We start from the raw sequence: 12,222 nt of genomic DNA, 5'->3' as shown, positions 1-12,222 counted from the left end.
GCTCCTGTCTGGACTGTAATGTCCTCTCAGATCTCTTACAGTGACCTCGAGATCCGTTTTTATTGTCTCCGCTCCTGCTGCCCCGCATTCACAGAGGCTCAGGGCTCGGCTGACACGGGTCTTGCCTTCCCGGCTGCCCACCGGCTCTCAGGAGGGGCAGCTGGCTGTGGGCTCTTCCCTGGGAGAGCTTCTCTGCCAGGGGAGCCCTGCCTGATGGGCTGTCTGGAAAGCTCCATCCCTTCAAGAAAACATTCTTCAACAGAGAACAGGCAACACTCCACAACTGATATGGCTTCTCTCCTTCCTAGAAGACATACAGACGACTTGGCAGTTTACATTTCATTTATTTCCTACTCTAACGTAGGTGAGGGACATACAAATTTTCATGTTGCTTCAAGCTCCTTGGAGGACAAGTGGGAAAAAACTGATTCTAATAAAAATGGTAATCGTAACAACAGTTCTAAATGGAGCACCCTGCTCTGAGGGCAGTAAAATCCTCCAGGAGAACCAACGGAGAAGCGTTAGCGTATACCACCCAGTAAGAAGTGTAGGAAGTAATCAAACCCGACGGAAAACAAAATGAAGACATGGTGACAGAGACCACTCTCCACCATTCTCCCCATCGCCGTTTTAAGACGGAACTTCCGACCCTGCGTGGGCGCGTGGCTCCCCTCAGCACGGTCACGGCCAGCCCTCCCCACGCCGCCCACCTGGAGGGAGGAGGATGACGAGGCCGCTGCCCCATCCCCGTGCCCTCTGCTCCCGCGGGCCAGGCTGCAGGGGAGCGGACACCGGGACGCGGCTGAAGGTCACTGACTGCGGACGACAGAGCTGCGCGCTCGGCTGGGACCACCCACCTCTGGGCTGTTAGGTGAGGGAGAAGAACTGTCTCTCTGGATCTGGGATGTATCACTCTAGACCTCAGAGCAGAAAGGGGCTTCACACATGGAATGCAGTGCTCCCAAGGCCTTAGGAAGCTTTGAGCTCATGCCTGAACCTCCAAACATCACCCTCAGAATGATCCTCCGCAGAAAACACCACGGCCACTACTGAGTTCCAGACGCAGCAGGGGAGTCGTGACTCCAGGCTGCGAGGGCGGCCACTGCCTACACAGCAACTGCCACACAGAGCCCTGGGGCTGAGGACAGCACCTGCCAGCTGAGAACGCCAGTGGGGCAGAGGGGCAGCTCCCCCCCAGCCTGCCCTGAGAGTTCTCTGAGAGCTCGTCAAGTCTGGGGAAGCTCACTCACATGCCTTCAGGTGGGGCTGCAAAATACGCGCAGGTTAGTTTTCAAGGTTCTGAAGAACAGAGACGCTGCACTGGATGAAGGGTGAACACACCAGCTCACCACAGTGGGTCTGCTTCTGCAGCTTAGATTATATGTTAACTAATAAAAATTTATTTTCAAGTTAATTAAGCCAGGCTAGTTTACACAAGAAGAAATGCATTGCGTAATAATTTTAGACTTGTGAAAAGACAGCCAACCGACTCCTGGGACGAGGCAAGCTGGAGGATCACTCATCATTTAAGTCCTACACCGTCACAGTCATTTTCAGAAAATGAAGTTCTCCTATAACAGACTATCTTTTGATACATGGAAATAAAGAACCGCCTAGCAGCAGCCCCCATATTTCCACGTGTACATGAACGTTCAGAGGACTGCATTTCATCTAGTACATTAGACATCAAATGACTGAAAAATGGCACAATAATGAGAATGCCATTCGAAGCTTTTCACGATAATTTAAAAATCATTCTGAAGTTTTCAATAATGTAGGAAAGCCTCTGCTACTAGGTCAAGGGCAACATTTGTTCGCATTACTTAAAGGTATTAAAATACATCCTTAATCATAACATGTGGTTCATTACCAATAAAATTGCCTTTCGTTCAATAAAACTAATTAAATATAAATGGTATTGTTTACTGCTATATGGATCTTTTGAAATACATCAGTGAATCATGATTTATTGAAAATTACTGTGCCCTCACTGTTGTTAATAAATCTGCCTGATCACAAGAGCAGAAACACATTCCCACACGTCTCCATGTCCGCGACAGCAAGAAGCCGGACCTGCCGTCACAGGACTGGATCAGCAGCACTGCTCCAACTAAATTTCAATTCTCTGATCACATTAGGTGCTCTGGACACAACAGAATTAGAGAGCTTATTCTTGGTGGCGTCCTCAGTTCTTTAAAAAGAGCTCTAAGGACTGCAGGTTTATTCATTCTTGGTGTCACTGTGGACACAATGCTCCACTGATGATGCAACAAACAGCAAATGTCACCAAACACTCCCCACGTCCATCACATTAGAGACAGAAAAGTCAAAATGAGTGACAGTTATGGACAGTGTAAGCTATTTGATGAAAAACCAAATTGCCTTGCCTATGTCCATAATGAAATTAGAGCTTTCTTTCCTGTGAAAAAAAGTCTATACTTAATATGTCAAATTATATGAAGCTACAAATTTAAATTGATGGATGGGGCTTCCCTGGTGGCACAGTGGTTTAGAATCCGCCTGCCAATGCAGGGCACACGGGTTTGAGCCCTGGTCCGGGAAGATCCCACATGCCGCAGAGCAACTAAGCCCGTGCACCGCAACTACTGAGCCTGCGCTCTAGAGCCCGTGTGCCACAACTACTGAGCCTGCGTGCCACAACTACTGAAGCCTGGGCGCCTAGAGCCCGTGCTCCGCAACAAGAGAAGCCACCGCAATGAGAAGACCGTGCACCATGACGAAGAGTAGCCCACGCTCGTTGCAACTAGAGAAAGCCCGCGTGCAGCAACAGAGATCCAAGGCAGCCAAAAATAAATAAATAAATTTTATAAATAAATAAATAAATTGATGGACGAATCACAAATTCAGCTAAATTTCCTTTTTTCTAAAATATATTGCCTTTTGGTTTTATGATCATATCAAAACTTAAAACGTTCTCATTTTCCAGTTACTTCACCCAAATGCTTAACACACTCTCTATCAAAGTGTATCAACCATAAAATTTTAAAAGTAGCACTGTATGAATTGCATACTCTAACTTTCTAAGTATTTTCAATTTATACATATCTGTCGCTAATAAAAATGAGGAAAACATCCTTATAATATTGAATATAATAGAATGTACCTCCTGTGATCACAGCAAAGGGAATATTCAAAAATATAGATAACATCATAGTGGAATTTTAAATACTTTCTTAAGATATTTACAAGCAATAAATTATGCGTGCAAAGTGTACAATGTTCTGCATTTGAATACAAGCACACACCGACGACACCACCACGACCAAGGGGTGGACATTTCTAGCAGTCCTCTGCACGCCCCTCCCCGACACTAGCCTCTGTCACAGATGACCCACTCTCCTGGAATCCAGGTAATGCCATCCCATACCACATACTCATTGTTTGGCTTTTCTTTCAGAAAAATTCTAATGTAGTATCTTAACAATGCACTTCTTTTCTAACACTCTCAGCGAATTAAATCTGCTACAAAGGATTAGTCTGTGCAACTGCTTCCCAGTGTCCCCTGGAGCACCTGTGACTGCTGGAAGTGAGGTGCAAAGGGACAGACTTCGAGGTGCAGCCTCCAAGCCTGATGGCAAACAGAAACCCTCCGGTTGCTTGGGGTTCGTGACCTTTCCGCCCCCTTCAATCCTGGAGAGACCACTTGAGGACGCACGCTAGAAAAACGAGAAAGCACACAGAGGAGGAAAAAGGCAACTGCACAAGAGCAGCGGGCGCCCAGCGACGGGCTCAAAGCATGTTAGAAAGTCAACAGGCTCCACGACTGTCTCAGGATGAAAACTAACCATTTTAACAAGTAGCATGAGAACTGCAAGCTGGGTGTCTTCAGTGACAAGGCGACGGCACAGCTTTATCTCACCACGCGAAAGAAGGAAGAGCAAACAGAAAACACTGGGAGTCTGAGGGAGGCTGGAAAGAGCAGGGAGGAGGCCTGGGCGGAGGAAACTCCGGCGGCTGCAGGCTGTAATAACAAGAACTTACTCGACCTCACTCATAAAACTGTCTTTCAGCCACACAGGTTTCGTGACGTGACTGAACTTTCTTCTCTATGGGTCTACGTGCAGGGAATATTTTAATAAGTACAAGACGGTAAGTGCTAATGACCAGCCTCTCACTTTTAGACTACCCGCTGACAAACACTGACAGGGGTTAAGATGAGAAATGAACACTGGTGGGGGAACAGCCTTCTGGCACAACACAAAATCCACAAACAAAAAGGAAAACGTATCAATATTTACCTAAACAAAAGTTAATTTTAATATTTACCTAAGCAAAGTTATACGGCAAAAGGTATTTTAAAGCGAAAAGTCAGGAAACAGGCTGGGGGAATAGGTTTGCGACACGTACTCACTCGGCAAAGGTTTGGAGAACCCTGCACACTCATACACTGAGGGCGAGAGTTTAAAACTGGAACCTCCCAGGGCAATTTTAAAATTGTGCTAAAACAGTGAGCTATTCAGCAAACGGTACTGCTGCGACCAGCCAGCAGGTTGTTTTACGTTTGATTTCCTCCTCAGAGCTCGACTCCAAACAAATGCTAGCTGGACTGGAGAGTTCACGCGTAAAGCAGGGGTGATTTTAAAGAACCATTTAAAACACAGTCGTGGGGTGGAAATGGCCTAAGCATAAAACCAAAAGCAGTAACTATTTATTTTTTAAAAAATATTTTTATTGAAATATACTTGACATATAACATTGTGTAAATTTAAGGTGTACAAGCCAGTTTGATGCATTTATATATTGTAATATGATTGTCACCATAGTAATAATTAGCACTTCTATCACATTACATAAGTAACTATTTTAAAGACTATTTTAAAATTACTGTTAGGTCACCTTATATAAGGATGCTAAACTTTTATACGGACAACAGAAACTATAAATGAAAATATTTAGAAGAGATTAAAACAAATGAATGAAAGATGATTAGCAAACTATATATAAAGCCCTCTTTAAAAACATATAACAGGAAAATGGACAGACAACATGAACAGAAACTTATAAAATAAAAATATGAGAAGTATACTTTCTTAGATAAGGAATCTCCAACCTCACAAAAAGATTAAATGTAAATTTAAAGGGGATGCCATTTTCTCAGTCATCAGATTGGAGATGGCTGACAGGTCAACTGACTTCAGTTAACCTACAGGAGATGTACAAGTCACTGTAGTCTTCTAGAGAGCATTCTGGCAAAAGAATCAAAATCCTTAAAATATGCCTATTTGTTGATCTCTGTTAGTATTTATAAAACATCAAAAGTATTAACTTTCATATTCACCAATATCAGGCTGGTTACTGAAGTTATAATTTGTCAAATACCACGCGATTAATAGAGTACTTACAGAGATACACATTTTCTAACATAGAAAGATAAACCCCGAACATACTATTTTTTTTTTGTGGTACGCGGGCCTCTCACTGTTGTGGCCCCTCCCGTTGCGGAGCACAGGCTCCGGATGCGCAGGCTCAGCGGCCATGGCTCATGGGCCCAGCCGCTCCGCAGCATGTGGGATCTTCCTGGACCGGGGCACGAACCCGTGTCCCCTACACCGGCAGGCAGACTCTCAACCACTGCGCCACCAGGGAAGCTCCCAAACATACTTTTGAATAAACACCCTCATAGGAAAAGAAGTACGTACAGCTTCACCCAAGTGTGCAGGTGTGTGTATGGCGAGGGGAGGGCCAGGGAAAGGTACTGTCAGGAGGGTCTGTGCCCGAACGTGAACGGCAGCCACTGCGAAGCAGGAAAATTAGAGTGCTTCTCATCTTCTTTATCATTTATATATTATTTTCAATGCACATATTACTATTATAATCAGGAACTCTCTTTTTTTGAAAGAATGAGTGCTGAGGAGCGGGATGGTTAGCCCGAAATGTGAAAGAAGCTGTGAGGGAAGAGGACAGTGGTATGAAGTGCCCTCCAGGGCAGAGGTAACATGGCCCAGGGAGCGCCGCGTCCTCCCAACATGCACGTCCCTAAAATAAGCAACTCCTCCAGTAACAAAGACCCGCTGCTTTGGTCTTTTCAAAATTTTATGCTCAATGGACCACCTTTTAATTTTAATTTGAAGTATCATGTAGCTCAGTTAGTGCACAAGACACATATTTCTCACTGAGAATTAATCAAGGACTTCCACAAGCTGTGTCACTGTAACTGGTATGAGACTTGCCCTCCCACTACAAATGCTGTAAAATGAACAAAACACGAGACAGCCGTTTTCAGACACAGGACACAGTGCTTCTGGCAGAATCGCAAGACTGTGACCCTTGGGAGAAGAGGACACAGATGTGAGCCCCAGGTGAGGCCGGCTTCCTGCGTAAGGGGAGGTTCTATATCGCGGGGCTGGGGGAAGCCGAGCAGAGGAAGGCGGCCTTTCTGCTCAGGGACAGAGCAGAGACCAGGGAAGCGGGAAGGGAACAAAGAGGAAAGGAGTGGCAGCGCCCTGCAGTGCTCCCTGAGTGTGCCCACAGATATTCAGTGCTCCGAGTGTGCTCCACATTTAAGTAGTGCTCCCTGAGTGTGCTCCACAGCTACGCAGTGCTCCCTGAGTGTGCCCACAGCTACGCAGTGCTCCCTGAGTGTGCGCCACAGCTATTCAGTATTCGGAGTGTGCCCACAGCTACGGAGTGCTCCCTGAGTGTGCTCCACAGCTACGAATTGCTCCCTGAGTGTGCTCCACAGCTATGCGGTGCTCCCTGAGTGTGCCCACAGCTACCGCGCCTGGTCGGGGTGAAGTGATGCCTGGTAGAGTGTGAGCAGAGAGCTCTCTCCAGACCAGCCCCAGGGATGACAACAGAGCTGGGGAGACATGGAGTCTGACCAGCCAGAGTTAGAGGCACCTCAAAACAATCGAGGCTGTCCATGGTTATCCCACAAAGAGCAGGCCCTTGTGGTAGGATTAAATTAGCACCATGACAAAGGGGAATCTAGGCCTACCCCAACAAAGTTTAAGAACAAGTCTTGGAAAGATCAAGTTTATCCACAAGTTACTGAACTAAGAAAATCAAGATCAACAGGTTTTGAAGGAAGAAAAAAATATAGTATTTACAACATCCAGCATCCAACTGAAAATTACCAGCTGTGCAAGGAAGCAGGAAAGTGTGACCTGTAACAAGGAGGACATTTTTTTAAGAAAAAACATACCCAAAATAACAGAGACACTGGCATTAACAGACGAAGAATAAGTGTTATAAACTGCTGAAAGATTTAAATGAAACTATGAACATATTAGGAAAGAAAAGTATTCAAACAATAACAAAAATGGGTGACCAGGTGGAACCTGGTTCCAGAGGTTAAAAATACAATATTTGGAATAAAAAAGTTAGCTGGGTGGTCTTAACAGAAGACTAGACACTGCACAAGATAAAATTAGTGAATTTAAAGACAGAGCAAAATGAATTCCCTGACACTCCAGTGGTGAGGACTCCGTGCTCTCACTGCTGAGGTTCAATCCCTGGTCAGGGAACTAAAATCCCAAAAGCTGTGCAGCTAAAAAAAAAAAAAAGACAGAGCAATAGAAACTGTCAAAATTGAGTCACAGAAAGAGAACAAGACTGAGAAGAGAGCAGCAGAAGCTCGACACCTGCAGGAACATCAAGTCTAATACACGTGTCGCTCGTGTCCCAGAGAGAGGGGTCTGGGCAGAAAGGAGGAGGGAAAAGAGAAGAAAACCAGGAACCCACAGACCCAGGAAACCCAGCAAACTCCAAGCAGGGAATGAGTTTCAACCTGGGTACCACCTAAAGTACAGGCAATGGAAAATACCTCAAGAAACAAAATACTGCCAAGTCTTACACATGTCAAACAGATTTAGTTTCCAAAAAGTGCAATATTTACAATAAGGAAGGTTCCTGCTATTCAGTAATTAACTGTAAGCTATGTGCAGTAGCTATTCCTATCAAATCCAACCCATCTAAGGAAAGTGACCAAATCCAGAGGATTCAATTTCCTTTCCCTTAACCAACAACTGCTTGGGTCCAAGGTCATTCTTAAGACACGCCTCAATCTTTCTTTACTCTCCAGTGAATATCAGCAAATCATGTAAGATAAAGCTTCTCTCATTCAGATAAATCATATGTATAACACAAAAAACACCAAATGACCACAACTGTGATTTTGATTAAAAAAAAAAAGATGTATAGCAGTTTAGGAGATTCTGAGCACTCGTGAGAGATCTGTTTCAGAGATCACTAAAAACACTGAAATCCGTAAGTACTGTGCCCTCTGGTCCCACCTCTTGCCCATTCCCCAGGCAGCAAAGGCCAAGCAAGAAGTCCAAAGGTGTCTTTCCCCTTCTCACTCTGCTGAGACACACAGGAACACTTCACTTCCCCCTCCCCAGAGAGGGCTCTCCACCTTCAAAGGGAGAAGCTGAAGTGGACAGGCTGGTGTCCAAGGCTAGGCTAAGCCCATGTGAGTTCCACCAAAGCAGTATCTGAACAGCCTCCTGAGAGTCAGTCAGTCACCAAAAATGGATGTAGCTAACCCCACCAAGAGTTCTCGATTTCAAAGTTTACTCAAATGAGGGGGGTTTTAAAAATAGAAACAAAAAGGAAAGAGAAAGAAAAGAAAGAAAACCTAAGAGTCAAGCCAAAAGGAACATTTAAAACTATACCTCAAAAAGGTTATGTGCTAAGAATCCAGAGAAATTACGTGGGCATAATTTTCAATGCATTAGTAACGAAGAAATTATTTTAAAACACTATCAATGCATTAATTAAGTTAGTTGGTATAAACAGAACTGTACTTACTGCACAGTGAATGATGGAGTAATGGCAGCAACACTCACCCCCAGAGCCGGCAGCCTCTGCGTGCAGCTCACCGCCACTTTCAGCTTCCAGTCAGTTTCACCATCGAGTTGATCAGTTCGAATGAAACATGAACCTTGGAATGAGAGAAGAAAAACTCCTAAGTTACAGGTACGTTAAAGCCACAATTCACAGCACAGTGGGATACAGAAATGATATATCTACAGATCCCCATTAACAAAAATCCTTAAAAGTACTATTTATTTGACTCACAAAATGAGTCTGCTGAAAAGATAGAGGTCATTAATTGTTTATTCACTTATCTCCTAGTTGGTGTTCTAGACTATTAAGGTTTACTAATAAAGGTCTACTTTATTTTAGAAAGACTACATTGATCATTTCTACCTTTAGCTTATGTTTTTGATAATAACACAATAATAAGTAAATATACAAAAATACCCAAGAGTGTGTGATATAACTTTGCTAATAAAATATAGGATGTACCACTATAAAACATATGCTCAATAATAAAAGCACAGCTAAAACGTTAAAGTCTGGGGGCTTCCCTGGTGGCGCAGTGGTTGAGAGTCCGCCTGCCGATGCAAGGGACATGGGTTCGTGCCCCAGTCCGGGAAGATCCCACACGCCATGGAGCGGCTGGGCCCGTGAGGCATGGCCGCTGAGCCTGCGCGTCCGGAGCCTGTGCTCCACAGTGGGAGAGGCCACAGTGGTGAGAGGCCCGTGTACCGCAAAAAAAAAAAAAAAAAAAAAGTTAAAGCCTGAAAAGAGCTACTGTCTTACTCACAACCCCATCAAATTTTAAACATAAAAAAAAAATTAAATTACAAAAATCCATTTACTCTTTGCCCATGTTGTCATACCATTTCTTATAACGTATCCTCATACACAACAGCAAAGCACAAAACACATACATACAGGGCAACTGTGCAACATGATTAATCATAACCAAAGGAGTGGGAACACAAAATCAGGGAATCAGCTGAATACAAGGGAGCACATGTAGCAGTGAAAAAAAAAAAAGAAAAGAAAGGAAGGAAGGAAAAAGAAACAGAAAAGAAAAAGAGATGAGAAAGGCCTCCATTTCTACTGAGAAATAAATCTCTCTAGGATATATACCATCTAATAAAAAAAGCCAGGTGGGGCTTCCCTGGTGGCGCAGTCGTTAAGAGTCCGCCTGCCGATGCAGGGGACATAGGTTCATGCCCCGGTCCAGGAAGACCCCACATGCCGCGGAGCAGCTGGGCCCGTGAGCCATGGCCGCTGAGGCTGCGCGTCCAGAGCCTGTGCTCCGCAACGGGAGAGGCCACAACAGTGAGAGGCCCGAGTACCGCAAAAAAAAAAAAAAAAAAAAAAAAAAAAAAAAAAAAGCCAGGTGCACAACACTGGGAACAAAGTAACACCAGCTACTGGAGAACAAGGTGGGGAGAGCGTGAGTGTGTGTGTCTGTATGCACGTGTGCAGGGAGGGACACGACCCCCAGGAAGCAAGGGGAAAGGGAAGGGACGGACTAGAAGCAACACCTCTGGGAGTACATCCTCTTTTACACTGTTCACTCTGAGATCACACATGGTTCACATAATTAAAAAGCCAAAACACATCAAACTTTAAAAGAGTGACCCCTAAAGTATAAAAGGAATCAGATAAAACAAAGTAACAGATTAGTAGTTTAACCACATAATGAATTCAAGTGACTTTTGAGGTTTTTCAAAAATTTAACTGTAAAATAAAATAGTTATAGAAAGCCACACAAGCATATGTACACCTTAGAAATTACTACAAGATAAATATCTTGTGCACAACTGTGAGACCCCTTAGGAGACACTACATGTGCCCTGACCCCATTGCAGCCCCTTCCCTGCTTGTAAAGCAGCAGGACTGTCAGTTGTACGTCCCTGTGCAGATGTACATCCTTAGCAGAGCCCACTCTGGGCATGCATGTAAAGTCACTTTTCACGCCAGGCCCTCCCCACCCCTCCTCCAATGTGTCTGCTGAAAGGCTGGCTCTGCTGCTACTGACTGAACACTCGGGTCCAGGCCAGCCTGCTCCCCTTCCCTCTGCGGGTCCTACGACGCTGGCTCCTGCACACAGAGCCCAGCTCAGGCTCCACTGACCCTCAGCAATGCTGCCCTGCCTCCGTCCAGAGGTACAACGTCCTGCTCTTCTCTGATGCCAACAGCCCTTCATGCTTAATGCCCACTAGAGGTACCCGTTACTGCACTAGAGGGTGCAGAAGGCAGCAGGCTATCCTTCTTTTTCACCTTTTACCTAGAATAAAATGTAAAAGGAGAGGCTTCTTTCTGCTCTTTGGATCCAGTTGGCTCACCTGGTGGAAAAGTTCCTATAAGAAAGCACTGACTCCTGTTGTTATTTACCCACATTTCAAGGCAATGAACTAGTACCCTGCCATCCTTAGAAGGAGACCAGTTAGGCATGTGTGTGTGTGTGTGTGCGTGTGCTGAATGAGCTCCAGTACTTGAGAAGTTTCACTCCAATGTCATTACTATTATTATAGAGTCTCCAGCTGTCCCACCACTGGGGGACAATCTCCAGAGTTACCACATTATTAGATCGAAATGTCCAGTGTTCAAAAAAAAAAAAAAAACCAAAAAACCAAAAACGGGAGAGTATGGCCAACTTCATGGAAAAAACTTAATCAACAGAGACTGTCCTCAAAAAAGACCTGACGGTAGTTCTACTAGACAAAGACTTTGAAGCAACAACTGTCTAAAAAGATGCTCAAAGAACTAAAGAAAGATGTGGAGAAAGTCAAGAAAACAATGTATGAGCAAAGTGGAGATATCGATAAAGAGAGAGAAAACCCAAAAAGAAATGAAAAAGAAATTCAAGGGCAATGAGAATTTCACTAGAGGGAGTCAGAGGCAGATTTGAGCAGGCATAGCAAAGAATGAGCAAACTTGAAGATAGGACAATGGAAGTGATCCAACCTGAGGAACAGAAGGAAAAAGATGGGAAAAAAAGTGAACAGAGACAAATGGACCCATAGGACACTGTCACGTGGACCAATATATGCACTGTGGGAGACCCAGAAGGACAAGACAGAGAAGAAGGAACAGAGAGAATATCTGAATAATGGCTGAAAACTTCCCAGATTTGATGAAAGACATGAATATAAACTCCCAAGGACCCCAACAAAATCCGAGCACAGACATAATGTTCTTTTGTTGCACTTTGCAGATGCTATGTGTTTTTACAGAGTGGAAGTGTGTGAAAACCCTGCATCAAGCAAGTCTATCAGGGCCATTTTTGCCAAGAGCATTTGTTCTATTTACATGTCTTTGTCACATTTTGGTAATTCTTGTAATATTTCAAACTTTTTATTATTGTTATATTTGTTATGATGATCTGTGATCATTGTTCTTCGATTTTACTATTGTAGTAAAATTGTTACTACAAAGACAAAAATTATTGTT

General features: G+C 44.2%; 1 protein-coding gene across 4 annotated transcripts in view; it reads right to left on the bottom strand.

Annotated features, from left to right (window-relative positions):
• ATP9B (ATPase phospholipid transporting 9B (putative)) overlaps positions 1 to 12,222 on the bottom strand; it is a 206,060-nt gene that overhangs the window by 127,160 nt on the left and 66,678 nt on the right. For all 4 annotated transcript variants that reach the window (XM_081253348.1, XM_081253346.1, XM_081253347.1 and 1 more), the window contains one exon: positions 8,811 to 8,905. In XM_081253348.1, the coding sequence (XP_081109474.1) occupies positions 8,811 to 8,905 (95 nt within the window). The remainder of the gene's footprint in view (positions 1 to 8,810; positions 8,906 to 12,222) is intronic.

The sequence above is a fragment of the Mesoplodon bidens genome, assembly GCF_964165515.1.
Source record: "Mesoplodon bidens genome assembly, chromosome: 13".
In the NCBI taxonomy this organism is placed as follows: Eukaryota; Metazoa; Chordata; class Mammalia; order Artiodactyla; family Ziphiidae; genus Mesoplodon; species Mesoplodon bidens.
The sequence above is the reverse complement of the archived record's forward strand: the minus strand, read 5'-3'. Positions and strand labels throughout refer to the sequence as shown.